Genomic DNA, 24,250 nt, shown 5'->3' with positions numbered 1-24,250 from the left:
TTTATTTCTACAAACACATGAAGAGGACATCATGTTAAAACAATGTCATTAAATCAACATTATTACATTATATATATTGTATGCATGTGATACAGAGAACAGTTGTGCAAATTCACATGTACATGTTTTTCTTCTGGGTGTGTGTTAAAGAAATGCAGCAAAACATAGACCAGCATTGATGAAAAGCTATCACTGCATGAAAAAGGTTAAGTGCAGCAGTAGCAGTATTTCAACATTATAAGTATTTTTACTTTGACAAAATAACTAGGCCAGAAGCACATCTGTGATGAGACTTGAAAGCCAGAAAACCTGAACCTTGGATTCTTTGATCTTGAAATAATTAGGTTCCAATGTCGGCAATAATTGTCTATGATAATTGATAGTTTTGGGACAACTTCCATCTACAATCATTAACATTTCTAATATTGATCCAATGAGTTGAAGTCATTTTTCTACTTCCATAACCCCTCAGATGTCCATATAGTGTCATCACACACAAAAATACATGAAGGCACGTTCTCCTCTGTGCTTCCTGTCATCTTTTATTTACACAACCCCTCGCTGTGTGGTGACAAGTTTAGATGAGGCGTGAAGAGGCTGGTGCTCAGGTGCGGGACTGCAGCGTGAGCCTCTGGACTGTATCTGACAGGTAAGCCATGTTGGGCTGCTGAGACTGGTGTTTGATGAACTCCAGAGTCCGAACCTGGAGCGGAGAGGGAGAGAGAGCGACCAGAGAGATCAGCGAGGAGGAAGATAAGAAACTGATAATAACTACGAGCGGAGCTGTTTGAGAGATGCTGAACTACGTCCCCGAGGTGTGGATGTGAACTCACCGAGAGCCGTGTCTCGCAGTATCCGTGTTTGTGGCTGAGGTTCCACAGGTTGACGGCCAGCTGGCTCAGCTTGTTGTTCCTCAGGTCGCCGTGAGCCAACAGGACACCGAACAGGGAGAAGGCCACGGCGCCCTGACGCCGTGTGCTCTGCTGTGAAGGGCAAGAAGCAGGTCAGTGCAGGACACACAAACAGCCTCATTAGGCCCAATCCCAGTGTCCTCTGTAACACCGGAGCCATTAATCCTCACAGACTTAAAGGGATAGTTCAACATTTTGGCAAATTGGCCATAATCCCTATAGTTTTAGCAGTAGGTTCGTCCTTTAATGATTGGTGCAAGCTATTTTTAGAACGGCGGAGCAGAGCAAGCTGCTCAGAGCTATGCTACGGAGGCTCATGTGATTTCTTGGTTTCCCTCATCAAACTCATCAAATACACAATCCAACAACTCCAAAACGCTCTCGTGGACAAATTGTGACCTGCACATTCACCATGCTATGAGATAATAACAGAACGTTACGAGACAGAGTTGTTTTCAAGGTAAATTCATGCAAAACCGTTTTTTCTGCAAGCAGTCTCTGCATTTGCCTCTAAAGCAACTCTGTCTCGTAACGTTCCGTTATTATCTCATAGCATGGTAAATGTGCAGGTCACAACTTGTCCACAAGAGCGTTTTGGAGTTGCTGGATTGTGTATTTGATGAGTTTTATGAGGGAAACCAAGAAATCCCTTTAGCCTCCGTAGCTTAGCTCTGAGCAGCTTGTGGCTCTGCTCCGTCGTTCTAAAAATAGCTTGCACCGACAAGTAAGGGTAACGAACCTACTCCTAAAACTATAGGGATTATGGCAATGGGCAAATTTGCCAAAATGTTGAACTATCCCTTTAACTGATTTTACCTGCTCGGTGACTGAATGTGAGAAACTGCAGATGGTATCAGAGGAGTGGGGCAGCACTTTGGCACTTTTGATTTTTACATGCTTTCTATTCTCTTCCTCTGCTCCCTGTTTGTAAACAACATAATGATGTTGGATCTAATCTAATCTAATCTAATCAAATCAGATATAGAATTCATCTTCACCTCATCTGGGGACAGATAACTTCACACAGCCCAGGCTCTGAACCACCAGTGAACTTATTTCTTTACTTTTATGGCTGTTGTTTTTTGTTTTACTTCTGGACAATACTTACAGTAATCCTGTATTTAATATTGTGAGTTTTACCTCAGACAACAGCTGTGTCCAAAATCACTCACTGATTTGCTTTCTCTATAGTACTATGTAGTGATTTCATTGGTATGATGAAAGCACATTTTCAGACTATTTTCTCTCCACTGATTTTCTGTCTTTCAGCACAAGCAAAATGCATAATGATATATACAGTATTGCTTGGTTAGTGATCATCAGATGTACACTACTTTTCATGATGCATTGCGGGATGTTATGAGTCCACTATACAGGGTATAATCATTTCTCAAACACGTGAACAGCAACACAAGATGGTAAAGAAAGAGAAGATGGTACGTAAATGCAGCATAATAACACTGGATAGACCCCAGGTCTTCTCAACTGGAGAGCTGAGTGTATGGTGACAGAATTAAGAAGCACAAAGGAGCAAAAACATTTTTTCTGTCGTCACCTCGTCTCGACCGAGCGTCTTCAGATGATCCAGGACTTGACCGATCAGGGTCTCGCACAGCTTGTTGATTTCAGACAGAAACTTGGGGTCTCCTCCGTAAAGTGTCTCATTGGAATCCACTGAGCCCAGGAAAGAGAGGAAGAAGATAAATGTAGAAATGTGCTTTTAATGAAGCGGTTCATAAAGTAGGCACTCACATAAAATCCCTCTATAAACTACTACAGCTTACAGACGGATAAAAAGCAGAGCCTCTCGTCACGAAGTGGAGCAGCAGAAGTGTTACAACACTAACAACTTGGTTATCTACATTTATACAGGAATTAACCCTGCAGTAATCCATAAAGTAGGATTAGGGAGTTCTGAAATTTCTGAAAATCCTGGATGGTGTGTTCCAAAAATAAGAACTACAAGAAAAGTAAGATTCATTTTTGCATCTGTATTTGTCTGATGATCTTGGTGATCTTCTAGGCCAGGGTTGTCAAACTCATTCTAGTTCAGGGGCCACATACATCTCTGAATCTCTGAATTTGAGTAATAACCTATAAATAATGAGAACTATAAACCTTTCCCTTTGTTTTAGTGCAAACAAGTACAATATTTAAAAAAAAATATGTGCAATTTCAACAACATTATGCCTCTTCTGTCTTCTATGAAACTTTAACACTTATTAATTCATCCCGTGGGCTAGTTTTGGCATGTTTGACACCCCTGTTTTAGGCAAAAAGATATTTTACAGAATGTGTGTGCATGTACCTTTGGGGACAGAGTACAGGTAGGTTTCCTGACCCATGGCGGCCAGCAGGGGCAGAGCACTGATGTAGACCCGCACCTTGGCGTCACTGTTGTCCTCCCAGGTGTAATCTTGGACCATGTTGAGCAGACCACGGACCAGGTAGAGCACACCGTGCTCTGGATGATCCTGCAGAAACACACACATACTCATCAATGTAGGGATTTTGTGAGGGATTGTGGATCTGGTTCATCTCCTCTAAACACACATCTAAACTCATAACTGAGACGGCTAGAGGAGTGAGGAAGAACCACATGACTTTCCTTATCTTTTTATAGTGGAAAGCTTGGAAAGAGTTGAGTACGTTACCGGGACAACCAGCAGCGTGGCCAGGAAGTTGTTGATGAAGTCCATCAGGAAGCTCTCGGACGAGCGAAGTTTCCCCTCCACGCTGATGGAGCGAGGAACCTCCGGGAGAAGACTGACCGCTGCCTTCAGGAAGGCATCCGCTGCAGGAGAGGAAGGATGGAGAGAGGATGAGAGGGAATAAAAGTGAAGACAGGGAGCAAACATGACACACACAAAATGAGAGAAAGGGTTTGATGCAGAAAGAAAGGCAAAAGAAAGATAACAAAGGTGAGATAAGGAAAGAAAAGGGTTGGAAGGAAAAGATATGATTTGTTAAACTGATAAAAGAAATAAACTGGTCCCAGTTTGAAATGTGAAACCGGGCAGCCTGCTCACCCTGGGAGAGACACTGGTTTGCCAGTGCGACCTGACCAGAGAGCAGGTAGAGGCTGAGACGACTGAAGATGCTGCTGAGAGACGGGATGGTGATGAAGCTGTACGCAGCACACGCCTGGAGGACAGACACACAGAAACATGGTTATGGACTCATCCATCCATCGTACATAACACCGTGCAGTTATGTACGGTGGCTTGCAGGGATCAGACTCGTGTTGCTGCTGCGTGCATCGACTCACCCTGACGAACGCTGCCGTTTTCCTGGAGTGACTCCCTCTCATCACCCTCCTGGTCTCCATCGCCAGCTGGTTCACCGTCTGCAAACCACAAGACCAGCTCAGCATGAAGATGACGTGTGTGTATTGTATTTGTGTGTGAGAGAGAGAGAATCCCTTTCAACTAATTTGAGTGGATTTGTACTGACATGAATGAGCTGCACCAGAACTGGCTCCAGGTTACAGAAGGTGGCTCTGGCCTCCACACAGAAACTCAACTGCTGCTCAAAGTCTCGACCAAAGGAAACCTGAACAACAGGATAAATGCAGAAACAACAGGGAGTGAAAACAGAGAAATGATGGGAGAATGAGCTCTGCTGTTGCTCCGGTTTATTCTCAATTCCAAATCTGGGAACTGTAGTTTATTTGGACTCATATACACCGCCCTGCTGCCTCAGATATTCACAAGATCACTGAGGCTGGAATACACCAAGGTTGAACTCATAAACCAGATTAACTTGGTTTAAATTGAAATTCTGTTGCACTAAACACGTTTAGAATTAAATTCTTTTTTTAAATTAACCATCTATTTAAACTCAGTTAGGTTTTTCCCAGAGGAAATTTAACTCTGTTGCGCCAAAACCTTCAACTCTAATTGAATCTGTGATGAACACCAGCTGAGGAGGTTCACTTCACCTTTAATAATATACGTGTAATTTATGACATAGATAAAACAAAAAAAGTGAATAAAATAACATGACAAATCATTTAAAAACATTTAAAAAGACTAAAAGAAAAAAACTTTATTTAAAGCCAGAGTTAGAACAGACAACTACCAGACTGATAGACAGTCTGACTAGTACATACTGTATGAGACGAATGTGATGGTGAAAAACCATGAAGTGCTTTAGAACAAAATTTTAAAATCAACACAGAAACTGAATCAATGTAAGTATGACATGTTCTGAGTTAGCTGCAATAGCTTATAATATTTTTGGAAAGAGCAGATATGAGATCATTATAATATTCAAGCCGCTGCATATACAGTACAAGCATGCAGCAGTTTACCGAGTCATTCAGACAGAGGAATGGTGGCACTTTCAAAGTGCCCAGCTGCTTTAGGAAATGACTTTTTAAGAGAGGTCAGAAATGACTGAGAGGCAGATTCTCGAGACGTCGTTCTCACCATACGGATGAAGCCGATGATCAGCAGAGCCAAAGATCGTTTCTCATCCTCCAGAGTGAGAGCGCTGCAGGGCACAGAGCAGAGGGGTTAGTGACTGAAGACAAACAGACTGCACATTCAATATCTGTCCTTATCAACAATATCAGAAACCCCAAGAAGAAAATTAAGTTAGACGTAATTTCCCCAAATCCATAAAAGACAACACCCTACTTGACAGAGTCGTGCATGGTCTTGCAGATGTGCAGCATGGCGTTGAGGATGACTGGATCTCTGGTGAGCTCCACCTGGTGTCTGCAATTATATTTTACAAACACATGTATGAGAAGGTGTCACTTTCTGTCACAAAGCATATAAATATCATTATTTAAACCAAACACTTGGGGGGTTCTCTTACTTGATGAAGACCTCCATGATGGATCTGCAGACCTCCACCCTCACACTGTCCTTCTGGAACATGTCGAGGAACGGCAGGAAACGCTCCTGAGAAACAAAAAGCAGTTAGACTGAAGAGCTGTGGCAGCATTTTCTTTTCTCATTAAAGGGGACATATGGAAATATCACTTTTTGAAGGTTTGTCTTGCCTTCCCGCCCCCAAAATGTGGGAATTGACAAAATAATCTGTAATGTGCAGGCTCCCTAGATTGAAATCCACGTGGTTTTATGAGCTGTTCCCTCAGTTGTTTTCCAGTGACGTAACTAGGATTCAAATTTGCATAATCCCACCCCTACCTGGGACCGGTAGAATGGGTGGGGCGGGGAAAGCAGTGGCTAATTTGCATTTAAAGGGACAGGCACTGAAACCAGCCGTTCTGAACAGGGCTGTTTTGAGAGGATGAAAAGAGCTGTGATGTTTGATCCTTGGGGTATTTTGACCACAGCATGTCACAGACATGTCTTTAAAACACCTGGGAACTACTTTAATTTGTGGAAAGGGGGCATAATATGTCTCCTTTAACACAGCTCACCATGGAGAAGAGGATGGAGAAGTCCTGGAGGTAGGTGAGGATCTTCCTGATCACTGACTGCAGCTACACACCGGACAAAAACAAACAAGAGTTGCTGAAAAAGAGATGGCAGAGACAGTGGGGTCACTCTGTTTGCAAGCTAGTTGCTAACCTGAGGATATGCGTCCTCGAACGCTCTGTCAGGGGTCATGTGTTTGATGATGTCAGCGAGGATGGTGTTGACCTCACGTTTCTGTGAATGAGAGATGGAGATACGATAAGATTGTATCAAAATCCAAGCGATAGAAAATGAAACAACTCATCCTCCCTCTGTGTTGTACTCACTGTAAAGTGTCGGCAGGTGAACTCCACCCAGATCTCAGCACAGTTGATGTAATCCTGGAAAAAAATTCAGCAATAATCACACATGTGGTCATGATCTGGAAACATATAAGCAGCTATGTGGAAACAGCTTCAGTCTGACACGTACCCGAGGACTGCGCACTTTGGTGATGACCTTCCAGGCTTCGTTCAGGATCGTCAGCCTCTCGGGTTCTGGAGGGTCGGCACAAGCCAGGCTGCGACCCAGAGATCCAAACAGCAGGTGCTGGAGAGGAGGAAACAAGAGGGTTTTTAGGAAGGCAAAAGGATAACCCTCTGTTATTTCCAGATGAATGACAAGAAGCAAACAGTCAATGAAAAATAGGAATTATGTAATGGATGATTATATTACAACAAGTATCTTCCTCTGACCTTTGGGAAACCAGCTTCATCACAGTCTTTGATCATCCCGATGAAGTCCGAGGCTCTGGCTGCAACAAACTCCGGCCTGAATGCCCTCATGACTGAATTCAACAGCAAAGCACTGTGGGAAACAGGAACACCATCATATTTCGCGTTTTTACCACCAGCAGAAACCAATAAAACCCTCTGTAACACCACTGTTGAGAAGCTTTTTAGATTGTGACACTGTCTGGTTATAAACCCCTTGCTTCACGCCGGCTGTGACCGGTGCCAGAGAGTTTTTACTTCTTCTCAAAGTGAAAAGATGGAGACTTTTCTTCAGTAAGTCACTAATGAAAAAAATGTGCTACATAATATGAACTGAAGAAATGTAATATAATAAAGACCAGTATAGAACTTAATTAACTTAATTAAACTGAGTCAGACTTCATTTTTCTCTCCTCAGGAAAATGAGGATTTTCAGCTCTTATCAAAATAAATTAAAGTTCTCTCATTATCGTTAAGCTGTTAAAACACTCACTTGTGTCCTAGTTTCTTGCATCTCTCCATCATCTCTGTCAGCAGTTGCTGCAATGAAAACACAAACAGCATAACTTCACTGATAACTATTGACAACGGTAGTTTTTTGGGGGCAAATGTTCAATATCTTTCATTGAATAAAAAATTCCAGCTTCCTAAGTTAAATGGATGTGACTGCAAACCTCTGGAGCTCTGTAGGCGATGCACTGCAGGATCCAGCTGATGGCAGGTGAGTAGAGCGTCAGGTACTCAGGAGCCTCCACCCTCTGCAGCACCAGCTGGTTCCGGACGCTCTCCCCGCTGATCTGGCGGAAGGTCCCGAGCAGGTCGAAGAAGTTGCAGTTGAGGCTGTCCTTCAGGTGGGGGGCCACCTCCATGCCCACCTGGAGGAAGAGGGGAACATGGTCTCTTAAGTATATTTTTACTCTTTACTTCATGTACTTTCTTTTACTCTTTTTTTCTTGCTTTTAATTGTATGTTTAATCTTTCCAATTTTTACTATTTTGGGTTTTATTAAAATTTTTCTCAGTTTTTTTCCGTTTCCAGTTCTTACTTTTGTTTTTATGTAAAGCACATTGAGTTGCCCCTTGGTATGAAATGCGTTATATAAATAAAGCTGCCTTGCCAGCCTAAGTAAACTGCTAACCTACCTACATATCAATGACAGATGACAAGAACATACCGAGCACATGGAAAAAGTGGAAAAAGTCCAGCCTCACCCTGCAAAGATAAGCTCTGGCATATGCAGCCACCAATGGGTCACCAATCCCTCTGATCATGGCCGTCAACCGAGGCAATGTCTCCTGGATCCCACTACAGAGAGAGAGAATGATGAGGCATAAAAAGGCTCTGATATTTATTTAAAAATCGCTTTTGGCTGAGTGGAATATTTTAAATCTTTCATTTTCTATGGAAACTAAATATCCAATTATGAGTTGAAGGGGAATGTGAATGATATGATACAGAACTAATATGTCTTCCCTAAGGCTGGTAGGAGGTTTATGAAGCAGGAAAGGTAAAAGTTAATTTGTATGGAGATGTAAGACGAAAATCAGAAGATCAGGTTTCAAAGGCTGAATAAGAAAAAAAAAGTAAACATACGATTTGTTGAGGAAGCGGTTGCACTTGAGAATGGCGGCCTCCACGTATCTGTTCATGGAGGTTAAAGACTCAAATTTATACATGAGGTAAAGGCTGTGTTAATGAGTTTGAATCCTGATGGTATGAAACCTAAATTAAGTTCTTTTTAAAAACAAAATCTTTTTTGATACCAATTTTATCAAATCCATTTTAGCATAAACAAAAGTAGAATACATTAAACATCTACTCCTTAGGTACTGGAATCTGTTATCGACTGATGAGACTTTTTTCAGTCTTAGATAGTATCAAACCAATTCAGCTGACTCATTAAAGTATCAGAGTTTGATACCCAGCTCTACTGACCTGCAGGCGCTCTGGAATCTGGTCTAATTGAATTTAACAAGCAAAATGTAATAAGTGAAAATAGAGCCGGCATCAATCCAGATGAGCTGAGGACAGATTTGAGCTGTGCTGCTAACGTCAGTGGAGGATACAGTCTGGGCAGGAGCTCTCTGATGGAGGCGATCTTGAAGAACCAGTTGAGGCACGTCTCCTTGGCCGTGTCGTTCACGTCCTCTACTGTGAACGAGTCTGAGGAGAGAGGACAGGACACACAAAACCAATCAATGCACGGTCTCCTTGGAGGTTACAGAAAAACACTCTTATCATGTATGCGTTCCACACCTGGCAGGGGTCGCGGGTCTGAACACATGGTCCAGATTCTGTCGAACACCAGGCGACCTACGGACGAAAGCAAAACCATATTCAAAAGACTTGTAAATTATCTGTTTTTCAACTGAGGTAAACAAGACTTCTCTACGTACCAAAGGTGTCGAGGATATCTGTGATGAGAACAAACTTGCTGGGGTAGAACTGGATCACCGAGGTGTCGGACAGAAGCTTCGAGCACTGGAACACATATTGATGCAACGTTATTCAAGAGAAAACCAGGTAATAAAGACATAACGCTGATTAACTACGGTATATCTCAGTTGTTGCAGTTCTTTTGTGGATCTTTTCAAACTGCTGAGTCACCTGGATGACGATCTTCAGGGCTTTGACCTTCTGGTCAGAGGCCCACGCCTCCTTGAGGGACTGGTTCAGCTCCTCGATGCGGTTTGCATAATCCTGCTGGGAGAGGTTCAGCAGCTCTCTCTGGGAACCCTGAACACACACATACACACAGTCAAGCCCAAAATACATCCTTACTATACTACAGTTTCACTCTGCTTTGCCCAAAATGATATTTACTTCAATGAAAATGGTATGGTGTTGATGAAGATCGCAAGTTATTTCAGCGATAATTCATAACAGAGAAAGAAGCAGTGCTGTATTTGTATATTTATGTATATGGAAATTTAATTCAGTTTCAGCCTTACAGTACCAGGAGAGCAGAACAAATCTGAACCCTCAAACAGATATTCCACACTCGCTGTACAGATATAAACCTACCTCCTCCAGATCATCCAGTTCCTCCAGACGAGTGCGAACTTTCTCTGAAACAGCTGAGGATCCGGGGCTCGGAGCTTTTCCTGCACAGACAACACATTTGTCACTGTCTCTGTCTTGTTGTTTTTTTATTGCTACTTAAAGCAACCCTGATTCATTACTTTTGTTTATAGGGTACGGATGCTAGCCATTTAGCAAACCATTTCCTGTTTACACATCAAGCATGTGAGATCAAATCAAAAACAGTTTCAGTAGGTCTTACCTCTGTCGGAACCCATGAAAAGATTCTATGGAGAAAAAGAAATTATGATCAATTTCCATCCAGTTAAAGGTGGAAATACAACCTTCTATAATTTTGGTTAATTTGGTAGACATATATTCTTGGTATTGACAGGGAGAAGAACTCACATTTAGGGCTGTCACAATAATGAAATTTTAGTTGATGAGTAATTGCCCATACAAATAATTGCGATTAACAAATTAATTGTTTTTTTTCTGATCATGTTATAGAAGATCTTTGTACCTAGAGCCATCAGGCTTTTTATTTCTTCTGCAAATGGTGGATGAGCTGACAGACCAATGAATTTCCTTTGGGGATAAATAAAGTATTTTGTATCCGGATTCATATTCATATTCATATATTATAGTATAAGCCTAAACATAGTTTAGTAACACACATACACCTTATGAAGTAGATATATAAATAATAGATAATATAAAATAAAAAATGCACTTCTGGTTGCCTTTAGGCTTTGCTAAATCCATGATGCTAATGTCAATAGATGCTCATCGAAATGCAGTCCATGAATGTTTGATGTTGAAATGAAGCGCCTTGAGATGGACAGTTTGTGGTGCTCCTCTCATGCGCCACTGAATCATAGAAGAAGAAAGGGGTGCAACGTGATGATGTCATTAAAAGAGGACCAGTCAAACCTCAAACGGTACGAGGACATAGTGATGGAAATGCAACATTTCTGATGATTGATTATGCAAAATAATTGCGATCAGCTGAAATATTTGCGATCAGGCAATTATGCAATAATTGTGACAGGCGTACTCACAATTGAGAGTTTTTCAGTGGTGGTGAACCTGGCCAGGATTTCTCCTCTCTTGGACGACCAGGGCTCAAAGTCTGGTCCCACGGCTTCTTCCTCCTTCTCCTTCCTCTTCTTCCCCAGGTCCTAGAAGCACAGCATCTCAGCATTCAAATAGAATAGGGGAAATGTCTTCTGAAAATGTTTGATGTGTTTGTGTGAACATCAATCAGCGTGTCTGCAGAATGAACTGACCCCTGTGGAGGCGCTGTGGGACATGGCTGGAGTCTCAATGGCTGAGGCTGCTGCAAACATGGACAGGGGGTCGGTCCCATCCAGCATGGAGCTCAGGGGGTCCGGGGGCACAGAGGAAGAGGAGGAGGAAGAGGAGGAGGTGCTGCCTTTACGAGCCCCACGTCGAGTCTTTGTATCCGTCACCTATGTAAAGGGGAGATGGTCAAGTCAGAGCTGCTGCCGGGACACTGAGGGATTGTACCAACTCATTAAATACAAATTATCATCACCACTAATTATTCCACATCACAAGTTCACACATTGCTTTCCGATCTTATAAACAACAGATAATAGCTTGTTTTAGTTTATTCTGTCTGCTTTAAAAATGAACACAGAACAGTGCTGATACCATTATGGGTTTGAGTGGATGGTAGTCTCCAAACTCCACCGGAGCCACTTCAGGACGGCACCTCTGCAGCTCGGCCTCATAGTTGCGCCCGCGGGATCGCCTGGTCGCCCAACAGACAGACAGGAGAGACAGAACAGGTTGAGCTGTTTCTACTGGCACTTTCTGAACACTCACTGTGATTCAGCAGCTGAGGTGAGAATACTGTCTATTTACTTTACCTGATGGTTACCTTTATAACTTGATACATACATATATTTACAAAATTAAACAACATAACATTCAGTTAATAAATAAACAAAACAATAACACACATTAGTCCTTGAAGCATAACATGCACAGGGATTAATTTACTAATACAATGGTTGATGATGAATTTTCATTCAATCTGCTCATCTGCTGCTATGGTTTGTACGACAAAACAACATCTGTAACCTTTGCATGTGCTTGAACAGAGCTGTCATGATATAGGACTGGAGGATATAGAGGTAGCCTATTTCTTTGTAATATAACAAACATAGCATTTTCTTTTCTTTTCCAATATCGATTACCTGCGAATATATTTGATTCAGGATGTTTACAGCACATCCTCACAGTCTCTGAGAGAGCGCAGCTAAACTAAAGGCAAGGAGGACGTGTGAGTTGAAACCAAAGCCATGATAACACTTAGTAATGTTGAATTTGACTGTAAAGCTTATGATGAAAACATGCTAATAAAGTTGGCACTTTATTTCAGGCGTTATATTAAACAGAAGCTCAGATACAAGCTTTTGCATTGCACATACGTTCCCACATTTCATATTATATGAACAAATGCATGACTTAAATGCCTTTTATTGACAATAAGCTGTTTATTTTAAATAAGAAAACATCAACTTACCACTGCACCGCGGCCATTTTTCTACAATCATATGACCTCCTAGCACTTCCTGGTTACGCCAAATTTAGGGAAAGTGATATTTTTCTTTTCAAATGCTCGTTTTTAAAAAAGCATGAATCACTTCATGCAAAGTTTTATCGCCGTAAATATACAATTACTGGCTGTTGTAGCGTTTTATTGCTGTAAGCGTGAGTTCAGAGACGTTTTAATGAAACGTTAGAGCAAAATAAGACTCAATTTCCCAGGATGCCTTGCGCGCTCTCAAGCGAGCCGGTACCAAAGACACGAAGTAGAGACGAGGTGTCACTTGGGTATACATTTTCGGGAAAAGTAAGAACAGTGAGCAACTTTCCATAGTCTGTAGTACTCGTTGTGGAGTTACAATGGACCGACACAGCTTATTAAAAAACAAACAAAAAAACCCTCAAATGTTCAGCAGTCAGGTTAGCAGGTCAAAGAGCGTGTTAGCTTTTTCTACTCTTGAGTGAACCATCTGTACGATAAACAATCTTGGTGTGAACCGCCGAGCTGTGCGGAGTGTTTGCTGCAGTCAGTCAGTGGAGACCTAAGCTAACACAGTGTCGACCGACCATGACCTGACCGGTGCCGTAGGCTCGTCCGCCCCTTTCACCTGACCAGGTACAGTACTAATGTCACCTTTAGCCTGACGCGGTCTAATGCCTGTGTGAAGACGGTTCATTAAGGCGGGCTGGTTGGCGGTGGCTGGAGGCAGAAAGGTGTTGGCTAGCTAACGTTAAAGCGTGACAGATTGTCTGGACATAATAGATGGGAAGCGTTTATGAATTAATTGACTGAACAAGATGGGATGTTTCTGTTGGATGGTGGTGTCATTCAGTGTGTCCGGCTGAGCGTTTATCACACAGTTTGACCTCACTCTGACATATCAATCAGCCGTCATATAGACAAAGGTGCTAGACTGTGTGTGCTCTTTACAGCCTCATGACAAATCACAAGCACTGAGACATAATAAATTAACTTAGTTTCACCACTTTGGTTTCACTCAGTGGTTATATGAACCAGTGTGTTAGATGTTGTGTTTGACTGCTCATGCTGTCACTCTGTATCTAATCCACACTATAGAGTCTAAAGGGGGAAAATCACTGCTGTCAAAATGGTGAGCAAATGCAAGAAATGTGTAGGCTACCTGACTTGCATTATGGCTTCTCAGAGTGGGAAAATACATTATATCATAATAGATATGCATTAATAAGGACAATTCGTATTAATAGATTAATTATTTTATCTTTACATGGTCACAAATGGTGAACAATTCCTGAACCGGATGTCTTCTGTTCATCAAATGACTGAAAAGATTATTGATTATCAGAATATAGCTGATACATTTTCTACCAACTGACCAATTCATTAGTAATGTAATACTGAATAATGACTCCATTCCTACAGAGCATAATAAATGTATTATGCCCTGTGGTTGGTTATAGTTATTTATAACTATAACCACAGGCAAACATAAAGATGAAGGCAGCAACAGCCCTAAGATGTGATAACAGCCCTCATCCTTTCAGCCTGCCTCATATGCAGCAGGTAGACGAGTGCAGTAAGTCTGAACTTGCATCCGGGGGCGGTACTTCACTGTTACCTGTCTCAAAGGACTAATCAGAGAGAAAGCTATAACAAAGCAGACCAGAGGCTGTCGTTTCATGTCAAAGTGGTGAGTCAGTGTTAAGTTATAGATGCACAAGCCACGACAGAGCTGCAGCTTATTACACTGCTGCTGCAGCAGCAGGGAGGCGCAGAGACGAGGAGAGCATGAAGTATAAAAAGCATTTTATTAACACGATCCAGCAGCTGGAAAATCTCTCGTATGGGTCAGAGGATAAATGTGAAACAGATCAAAACAAAAAGCCTTAAGACAGCCCTGGTTGCTGATGTTTATTTGAAGTTGTCTAATAATATATTTATAGAGATGATTAATGCTGGATGAAATACCAATCATACAAAACCACTCTTGTTTTCCACAGGCTGCTCTCTGACAATCTGAGCAGGAGCCAGAAATCCAAAGTATTTATCTGGGATTATAAAGTAAATCATCTCAACATCTGGGAGCAGCAGCCAGCACATGTTTTTCTTAATAGATTACCCCATAAATGTCATTAATATGCTCTCTTTGGACTGACTTACTAATGGACATATGTTTTTGCATGATTTGTGTTTGTACCATTTCTCCACAACAAGATAAATGATCACACTGAAGAGAATAAAAGGCCTGAAAGTCAAAAACTGTCAGAGACGTCCTGCTCCTCTGTGTCTGAGCCAGTTCAGAAGTAGAGGACGGAGTAAAGCTTATTACAGTCAGACACACAGGGAGTGATCGTCCTTTCTTCTAAGACCAGATTTAGGCCAGCGGGTTGCCATAGAGACTGTGGTGCCCTGCTGCGTGCCACTCTCTCGTGTTCTCTGTCTCTCTCAGGTGCAATACATGGAGATTAGGCCTAATACTGTGTTTTAACCACTGTGTGTAGTAGCCAGTAGCCAGCAGCCTGTGTGTGTGTGTGTGTTGTTGTTGTTGTGTGTTCTTCACATCTCTCCGTCTCTCACATCGTCGTATTGATATTCAGCCATTACGTCTGCTGGTCCTGAATGTTTCATGTAACCTTCAGTATCATCCACACATGCTGTAACAGCTCTCTGAATGATTTCTGTGGTGAAATATCTTGGTTTTCTTTCTAATCACGATCTGGTGGAGAGATGTAGTTCGTCCTGAAGCCACTTTCTGCCCAAAAAAGAGCAAAAAATGAAAGAAAGGCCGGGGGTGTTCTTCTCAGACCAGTGGTGTTTATTACAGGGGAAAAAAACAGCTTCTGGTTTGAATCATGAGAATGTGATCTCACCTCGATCTGACCCCTGTGCAAGGACTACTGAGTTAAAAGGCTCTCACAGCCAAGTGTGCTTTGCATTCTGGGATACTACAACAGCAAGTCCAGTGTTTTTCAACCTTGGGGTCGGGACCCCTTGTGGGGTCGCCTGGAATTCAAATGGGGTCGCCTGAAATGTCCAGTAATTGATAAAAAAAATTACTGATAAAATATTTTTTAAACTAATTATTAGGCTATTCTTTAAAAAAATATATGATTACACACAATCCTAAACAACTGTATTCTATACTTCCACTTTCTCTAATTTAAATTGAGTTCAAATGAAATGCAGCATATAAAAATATAGTACCAAAACTTAAAGTCATATAATTTACATAATAAAAGATAAATACTTTGCATCAGTTTATCAATACAATATTGCCACACAAAATATTTGGATACGATGCAGCATTGATCAAATCTTTTTGATAGAACAAACGATAAAAGATAAAAGATAATCTGAGTCTTAATTGAAAGTAAAAAATAATTAGTTGCAGCTCAAACTTTTGACCCATCTACCATGAATAACTAAATGAAGCAACATTTAGTTTAATAGTAATTTGTCTATGGGAATGAAGTTAATTAGCAGCACTTTGAATAATTAACTGCCTAATTAAATTTGATAAATAATTTCAACTGCCAACTATTTTCTGGCTTCTTCTTCTTCTTTTCTGGGCGCTGGGGAGCCTGATGAGTATTTTTCATGATTATCTGACATTTTACAGATAAAACAAAGAAACAATTATTCTAAAGAATCATCAGAAAATGAATAGATTTAGTAAATAACAGTTTTCTGCAGTCAAAACTATCATATGTTCAGTCTCATGTCATTTTTTTTCTTCCATCTTTCATCCTGGTGAAATTTGGCTTCCATACATTTATGTAGAGTAATTCAACTAATGCTTTTGAATGAATGTGGTCATGATTTATTCATGTTAATTTATATTAATGATGTATTCAAGTTGAGTGTGGCACCTCTTGAACCTATCGGTGTCATCATGTTTAACCTTGACAGATGGCACATGTGCCTTTGTGTTTCTGTTTTCTGACATTTCAGAAACTGTCCAACAAAGTGCTGAATAAAACCATGTGGTCCAGTGGTCACCATGAGAGATCAAGCACCTGATGGTAGGAGGAGGGGGAAAAAAGAGATAGGTGCACATTGTTGCTCAGCTTTACTGTTAGGTCCCTGATTAACATCTCTCATTATTCATGCCATCCTATTTTGGAGAACCTGAACAAGCCTTATCTGTGTAACCAATACTCACTTTCATGAAATGATGCCCTGGGATCAGGTAGCCACTTTATTTCCTTCTTAAGACATTCATCCCTCGGCGTTTCCCCTCTTATAGGGTTACCACTCTGCATCTCCGCCCGCAGGTTTCTAGGAGGTCTTTGGCCTGGAGATCTGGATTTGCTGTAAATAATTAACAGGAGAAGTTTATTTCTCGTGCTGGCCGATGGCTGCAGCTCATTACCTGAAAGCTCCTGTCCTGGTTGGCTTTGATGGACAAGTGTAGCATGGAGGACGCTGTCTCCAAACTTCAAGTATTTTAATGCTTTCTAGGAAACAGAGGGACTTTCTATAGGAGCGTTCATTATTCCACAGATGCACCAGGAGCTCTGACAGCCTCTCTCCCCCTCCCATGGAGACCCCGGTGGTCGCCAGGCTGCGCTACGAAGAGCTGCTGTTCTTCGCCGCCTGTGTGTGTAACTGCTGGGGCGTGTGTCTGTGTGTGTGCGTGTGTCTGGAGGGCAGAGTGTTTAGGCGAGGAGGTGGCGGCGGTGGCATGCGTATGGGCAGCAGCTGGAGGTGGCAGCTCTCCCGGGTCATGAGGCTCGCGCTGCGCTGGTGCCGGCTGTGCCGCCCGCACAGAGGAGGAGGAGGAGGAGGCGGCGGGGGCAAGCCCTGGGTCAGCGGGAGGCTGATGGAGCTGTGGAGCTACAGCAGGCTGCTGCTCAGGTCGCTCTACTACAACAGCCTCAACAACGCAGACACTCTGCTGGACTGTGTGTTCGAACCCGTCTACTGGATTGTAGACAACGTGACCCGCTGGTTTGGAGTGGTGAGTTTTCCTCTCCTTTGCTTTCCATTTCTTTCCTCTCCTCTCCTCACCTTTCCCTTCCTTTCCTTTCCGTTCCTTTGATATCTTCTCCTTTCTTCTCCTCTCCTCACCTCACCCTTCCCTTCCTTTCCCCTCCCTCTCCCTCTCCCTTCATTTCCTTTTCTCTCCTCTCCTCTCCTCTCCTCTCCTCTCCTCTCCTTTCCTTCCCTCTCCTTTGATCTTTTCTCCTTTCTTCTCCTTTGCTCTCCTCTCCTTTCCTTTCCTCTCCCTTGCCCTCTCCTCACCTTACCTCACCTCACCCTTCCCTCCCTTTCCTTTCCCCTCCTCTTCTCTCATTTCCTTTTCTTTCCTCTCCTTTCCTTCCCTCTCCTTTGATCTTTTCTCCTTTCTTCTCCTTTGCTCTCCTCTCCTTTCCTTTCCTCTCCCTTGCCCTCTCCTCTCCTCACCTTACCTCACCTCACCTCACCCTTCCCTCCCTTTCCTTTCCCCTCCTCTTCTCTCATTTCCTTTTCTTTCCTCTCCTCACCTCTCCTTTCCTTCCCTCTCCTTTGATCTTTTCTCCTTTCTTCTCCTTTGCTCTCCTCTCCTTTCCTTTCCTCTCCCTTGCCCTCTCCTCTCCTCACCTTACCTCACCTCACCCTTCCCTTCCTTTCCTTTCCCCTCCTCTCCTTTCGTCTCTTCTTCTCGCCTTTCCTCTCTTTTCCTCTCCTCACCTCTGACTGGGGGAGAGGAAAGGAGAGTCCTTTCCTTTCCTCTTCCCTGTCCTCTACCTTGTCCTTTCCTCTCACTCTGTCTTTTCTGTCTCCCTCTCAGGTGTTTGTGTGTCTTGTCGTCCTTCTGACGACCTCGGTCGTGGTCATCGTCTACATGTTCATCCTGCCCACGATCATCAACACCTACCCCCTGCACTGGGTGCTGTGGCACCTCTGCTGTGGCCACTGGCTGCTGGTCATGGTGGTCTTCCACTACTACAAGGCCACCACCACCTCTCCAGGACACCCTCCAAAGGTACCACACTCCTCACGGCTCTCAGGGAAAAATAAAATGTTTATGTTTATATTACTTTTGTGTAAGTATATTTTTGGCTTTTTTATGCCTTTAATGGATAGTACAGTTGAGAGAGACAGGAAATGGGGAGGCAGAGAGAGGGGGGATGACATGCAGTTAAGGGCTGCCCGATGTTGGATACTTCTCTATTTTGACGCAGCATGTTAACAAGTGACAATCTGAAGAGTTTCATGACTTTATCTTGCATGTCTGTGACACATCGCAGTGACAAAACAACATATAAACAAATGCCAAAGTTATCCTCAAAGAAAATTGCAATTAAAGCAGAAAAACTCTTGCACAATCAATAACAACATGATAAAATGCTTAAAGAATATATCATCTTTACCTTATTGTTTTGTTTTTTCTACTTTAGGACAACATTCATGTTCCCTCAGTGTCCATCTGTAAGAAGTGCATCACTCCAAAACCTGCCAGGACGCACCACTGCAGCATCTGCAACATGTGAGATCATTTGTCGACGCTGTTCATCAGAGTTATTTGATCGGTTCGGTTTTAATTGTTCTCTGTCATATTGCAGGTGTGTTTTGAAGATGGACCATCACTGTCGTATCCTTTTTTAAAAGCAGCACATAAAAGCATAAAAGCATGAGAACACCCTGTGCAGCATCCTGTGCTTCAGTGTTTTGTAATTTCCCACTCTCTGCACATTGACCTGAACGCGTTTTCCCAGCCTGGCTGAACAACTGCGTGGGCCACTTCAACCATCGCTACTTCTACTCCTTCTGCCTCTACATGACTCTGGGCTGCCTCTACTGCAGCATCAGCAGCAGGGACTTGTTTCTGGAGGCGTACAACGCTATAGAGGTGACTGTTCCGCTCAGGTTTGCCCATAACTGGATGTTATTTCCTATTTTCCCCCGAGGTTTTGTCTGTGATGAATAATTTCGTAGCGGCTGCCAGGCGGCAATTAGGAAACATGTGTCGATCTCAAATGGCAAAAGACGAGTGAAACGGGACACTCGAAAACAATCTAGGATTCCTGATCTCAAAGTTAGGTCTCGTCCAAGACGGTCGTGTCTCATGGGTGTTTGTTCAACAGATGGTAAACAAACACTGTAAATAGTTTGCGGGATGTTAGACGTCGGCACTGAAATAAAACACTGACGGACTGAGTCTGAAAGTGAAATGACACCATATTTGATACCTGACTATGTGTGTGTGTGTTTCCCCCCCACCCTCTCCCCTTTAGTCTTATTATCAGACGCCCCCTCCAGACTACAGCTTCAGAGAAACCACTGCTCACAAGAGTGTCATCTTCCTCTGGGTGCTGACCAGGTGAGCAACACACCACTGTTTGTATCTATATGTTTGAAAAAAATAAATAATAAAGTCTGTAATCCATGATCCTCCCTCCCCCTCTGTCCCTCCAGCTCAGTGGCAGTAGCTCTGGGGGGGCTCACCCTGTGGCACACCATCCTCATCAGCAGAGGAGAGACCAGCGTGGAGCGCCACATCAACCGCAAAGAGACTAAAAGACTCAGGGAGAGGGGCAAGGTGCGGACTGTGATGAATGAAGTCAGAGGTTTTGGCTACAGCACGGATGCTGTGTAACTGGATGGCTGCTTTAACTGGGAAACTTAAAGGGATACTTCACCCAAAATCAATAATTCACCAATTTTCTACCCACCGTCATGGCAAGGAAGGGTTTGGAGAAATTTCAGAGTTATCAAACCATGTTGGAGTTCCAGGGGGGGTCCGGATTTTCATATAATGGCGGCGGATAGAGCTCACTTTTGAATCGTTCAAAACATACACTATGAAACATCCAAATACCTCCATACTGCTCGTCTGTACTGACCAAAGGGAAAATTAATTTGATCTCTGTTTTTAGCCTTGTTGTAGCAGTAGCTCCCAGTGGCTGCGCGAGATGCGGGAGGTTTGCTACGAGATGTTCTTCCATGTTTACATCATACATCCAATGGTTTACGCACAAACATCAACAGAGCCACTGGGAGCTACTGCTACAACATGGCTAAAAACAGAGATCAAATAATTTGTTTTCATGTCGTGGCTTCAGGACACTTGGGTCAGTACAGACGAGCAGTATGGAGGTATTTGGATGTTTCATAGGGTGTGTTTTGGACAACTCAAAAGTGAGCTCTATCCGCCGCTGTTTTATGAAAATCTGTTGCCAGCCGGACCCCCCCGGAACTCCAAAAGCGCTTTGACGACTGAGTAGAAAATTGGTGAATTATTGATTTTGGGTGAAGTATCCCTTTAACTTCTGCTCTACTATGGTTAAAATCAACTTTTGAAAATGGCTGTTAAATATTTCTTGTGTTCCGATGCAGGCGTTCAGAAACCCCTATCACCGTGGCGGAGTGAACAACTGGAAGTTACTGTTTGGTGTAGAGAAAAGGAGGTGAGTTCAATTACACATTTTACCCAGCCGTACAAGTAATGATATCTCACTCTGGTATTCAGCTTAGACATGCAGCAAAGCTCTTGCACTCACATTCTTCTAGCCATTATTGTTATAATTATTTTTAAGGATTTTCTTTTGCCCCAAACAACTGTAGTGATTCTTTAACTTTATAAGGAGTAAGAGCACAGTCAGACTGGATTAAGTTCAACATAAACAACACTTGTTTAATATAAAAATACTCCCAGATTTTGGACTTTTATGAGTTTGGTAGATGCTCCTTTGTCCAGGCGACTGAGATGTTGCCTGACAGCTGGCAGATAAAATGATGCAGTGTTCTGTTCAGGCAATTACAACAAATAATCCATCCATTGTCTATATCGCTTATCCGTGAAGGCGTGGGGTGGGGGGGCTGCAGCCGATCCCAACTGACACAGGGCGAGGGTGGGGTACAGCCTGGACTGGTAGCCAGTCTATCACAGGGCTGACTTATAGAGATAAAACCCTCACACCCATATTCATACCTAGAGGCAGTTAGTCATCGATTAACCCAATGTGCACGTCTTTAGAGTCTGGGATGAACCCAGAGAACCCAGAGAGAAGCCACACAGGCAGAGGGAGAACATGCAGACTGCACCCAGAAAGGCCTCAGACCCAGAACCTTCTTGCCACTAACCACTGTACCGCTGCGCTGTCCCTAAAACAAAGAAAACAAAGCCATTATTTGCATGCTAGCAAACTGCAACCAGTGTAATGAGAGGGCAATGCAATGTCACCTAAACACTATGCAATATGATGCACCAAACTGATTTCACAAGGCACCTGCATCATTATGAATTAACATTTTGGCAAATTGGCCCATTGCCATAATCCCTATAGTCATAGCAGTAGGTTCGTTACCTTTAATTGTCGGTGCAAGCTATTTTTAGAACGGCAGAGCAGAGCCGTGAGCTGCACAGAGCTACGCTACGGAGGCTAATGGGATTTCTTGGTTTCCCTCATCAAACTCATCAAATACACAATCCAACAACTCCAAAACGCTCTGGTGGACAAGTTGTGACCTGCACATTCACCACGCTATGAGATAATAAAGGACGTTATGAGACGGAGCCGTCTCTGTCTCTTAACGTTCCTTTATTATCTCATAGCGTGGTGAATGTGCAGGTCACAACTTGTCCACCAGAGCGTTTTGGAGTTGTTGGATTGTGTCTTTGATGAGTTTGATGAGGGAAACCAATAAATCCCATGAGCCTCCGTAGCGTAGCTCTGAGCAGCTCGTGGCTCTGCTCCGCTGTTCTAAAAATAGCTTGCACCAAAACCTGCACAAACCTACTCCTAAAACTATAGGGATTATGGCAATGAGCTAATTTGCCAATATGTGTGAACTATCCCTTTAAAGTGAAACCCACACAGCTCCATTCAGGAAGTGTCTGATATGAGCAATACAAGCTGTTGGCTGCCATCCATATTTGTTTTAATACAACAAGCAACAAGTGATAGATATGTGGGTTAAGGTCAGTGTGTCTAGTTTATTTATTCATAAGGTTAAAGACGTAGACATCTGCTGGAAGTTGGTGGAGACAATCTTTGAGTGCTGCATTTAAAATGAGCTCTGAACCTCTCTCAGAAAATGTGAAAAACTATTTTGTCTTCAGTTGGATTTGAATGGACCTGTTCTTCTGTTCCTCAGTCACTGGTTCACACAGGTGCTGTTGCCCTCCAGCCACCTTCCCATCGGTGACGGCATCATGTGGGACTGCACCTTCACCAGGAGAGACCCCATGGCCATCTGACCTTCATACATCGATGAAACTCTCACCTGCACCTTCAACTACAAGCACCGTGGCTGCTGTGTCACACAGTTGTGAAAAACCCTGTTGTGCTCTGCTGCTGCAATCATTCGACGAGGGAATAAGTTGCTTTGTGAATGTGTACGGGGAGAAAAAAAACCCTTCATCCTCTCAGACTGTCCACCAGCCTTGTACAGTGGGTCTGATCACAGACCACCACCTGTGTTGTCGTCTCGTCCGGTTTATAGAAGGTGCTGCTGGCCAGCTGATGAAGCCCAAACACCTTTCTCTTAACCATCTCTAAAGACACAACAAAACAGTTTTGTGCGTTTCCTGCACCAGCACTACAGCCTCTTTCAACAACTGTGAAAGTGTGTACGATGAAGGAATGGATGCGTGGCCTCACTGAGGACTGACTCACACTGTCTTAAAGGTGCTGTTGCATTTTTAAACATCGATACAGCACATTGTGAAGTGATGATGAGGTAACGAGTATGAATTCTGTGACTTGTTGAATGACACAAGTTGACACCTTTAATAACTGATATTATGTTGATCCCTGAAATGTGTAACCAGGGATCTGAGCCTAAACCATGTCTGCTTTATTAAACACATCTTTTTATTGGTATTGTTTTTATTGTTCGTAATAACGTGTGCTCCTCAATGTGAGGGAGGCGAGTCAGGAGATAAAAATACATTATTCGTTTGTGATCGTTTGATAGACGTCCTATAATCATTTCAAAGTAATTGTTGATTTCAAAACGTTTCAAAGTTTGCATGCTTAACACCTGCGATGTTTTGTAGACGTGTTTTGGAGAGATCCACTGGTCTGAACTGATCCGCTGCCAAAGAAGAGTGAAAAACCAAGAGGTTGACTCGTCTCTCAATATTTCTGACTTTTACTCACGACATTTAGATGAAAAGGAAACCGTGTGCAGCCCTCGTGTTATCATGTGTAACATTTTATTCTTAGACTCTGGTGAAGAAACTGTCGTGTGCCTTTTTGGATGTTTGGCCTTTAAATTGAGACACTTTAAATAAGTGATGAAAGGCACTGTGAATTTCACTTTCCTTTGTTCTTTTTTTAATTTGTTGTAAATTTTTCACCCCAACATGACATATCCAAAACTTTATGAGTTAGATCTGTAGTTGCCATAGAAACATGTTTAGGTGTGATTATAATTGTGACCAGTTGGAGCTGTGCTCCGGTTTGATTCGTTGTCTTTTCTAATAAAACAAGTGTTTGATATTCCTTAAGAGTCTGCTGTGTGTCATATAGCTCACTGGGTTGAGCAGGCGCCCCATATACAGGGTTTAGTCCTCGCTGCAGCTGGCCCCTGTTTGAATCCCTCAGTGTGCCCTTTGCTGCATGTCATTCCCCCTCTCTCTACCTCTCCATTTCCTGTCTATCTCTATTGTCCTGAAGGCAAAAA

At 42.8% G+C, this 24,250-nt stretch overlaps 2 protein-coding genes across 6 annotated transcripts; one reads left to right on the top strand and one right to left on the bottom strand.

Annotated features, from left to right (window-relative positions):
• Positions 1-6: 6 nt before the first annotated feature.
• On the bottom strand, positions 7-12,640 carry vps35l (VPS35 endosomal protein sorting factor like). 2 transcript variants are annotated; one of them, XM_083993608.1, is made up of 30 exons: positions 12,632-12,640; positions 11,755-11,854; positions 11,367-11,549; positions 11,139-11,258; positions 10,340-10,364; positions 10,081-10,160; positions 9,664-9,792; positions 9,453-9,537; positions 9,313-9,369; positions 9,123-9,219; positions 8,650-8,697; positions 8,268-8,361; positions 7,731-7,931; positions 7,550-7,596; positions 7,039-7,150; positions 6,776-6,892; positions 6,631-6,684; positions 6,458-6,538; positions 6,307-6,369; positions 5,736-5,821; positions 5,552-5,632; positions 5,342-5,405; positions 4,365-4,463; positions 4,180-4,257; positions 3,941-4,055; positions 3,566-3,705; positions 3,220-3,385; positions 2,467-2,585; positions 834-983; positions 7-703 (listed from the first exon to the last, which is right to left on the bottom strand). In XM_083993608.1, exons 2-30 carry the CDS (start codon positions 11,755-11,757, stop codon positions 605-607), a joined length of 2,793 nt encoding a protein of 930 aa, XP_083849734.1. In that variant the 5' UTR covers positions 11,758-11,854; positions 12,632-12,640; the 3' UTR covers positions 7-604. The 2 variants fall into 2 exon arrangements, with proteins under 2 accessions (XP_083849734.1, XP_083849735.1); XM_083993609.1 differs by having other exon boundaries at positions 834-980.
• Positions 12,641-13,151: 511 nt separating this feature from the next.
• Positions 13,152-24,050, top strand: zdhhc16b (zDHHC palmitoyltransferase 16b). 4 transcript variants are annotated; one of them, XM_083993827.1, is made up of 11 exons: positions 13,152-13,270; positions 16,586-16,656; positions 17,288-17,594; positions 18,408-18,602; positions 19,018-19,106; positions 19,183-19,211; positions 19,336-19,469; positions 19,855-19,940; positions 20,036-20,159; positions 20,957-21,027; positions 22,718-24,050. In XM_083993827.1, the coding sequence occupies exons 3-11, from the start codon at positions 17,319-17,321 to the stop codon at positions 22,818-22,820; spliced, it is 1,107 nt and encodes a 368-aa protein (XP_083849953.1). In that variant the 5' UTR covers positions 13,152-13,270; positions 16,586-16,656; positions 17,288-17,318; the 3' UTR covers positions 22,821-24,050. The 4 variants fall into 4 exon arrangements, with proteins under 4 accessions (XP_083849953.1, XP_083849950.1, XP_083849952.1 ...); XM_083993825.1 differs by lacking the exon at positions 13,152-13,270 and adding an exon at positions 16,760-16,823 and having other exon boundaries at positions 16,642-16,656; positions 16,909-17,594; XM_083993824.1 differs by having other exon boundaries at positions 16,586-17,594.
• Positions 24,051-24,250: the final 200 nt, after the last annotated feature.

Source organism: Trachurus trachurus (assembly GCF_905171665.1).
Source record: "Trachurus trachurus genome assembly, chromosome: 19".
In the NCBI taxonomy this organism is placed as follows: Eukaryota; Metazoa; Chordata; class Actinopteri; order Carangiformes; family Carangidae; genus Trachurus; species Trachurus trachurus.
This window is presented reverse-complemented; position numbering and strand designations above follow the sequence as displayed.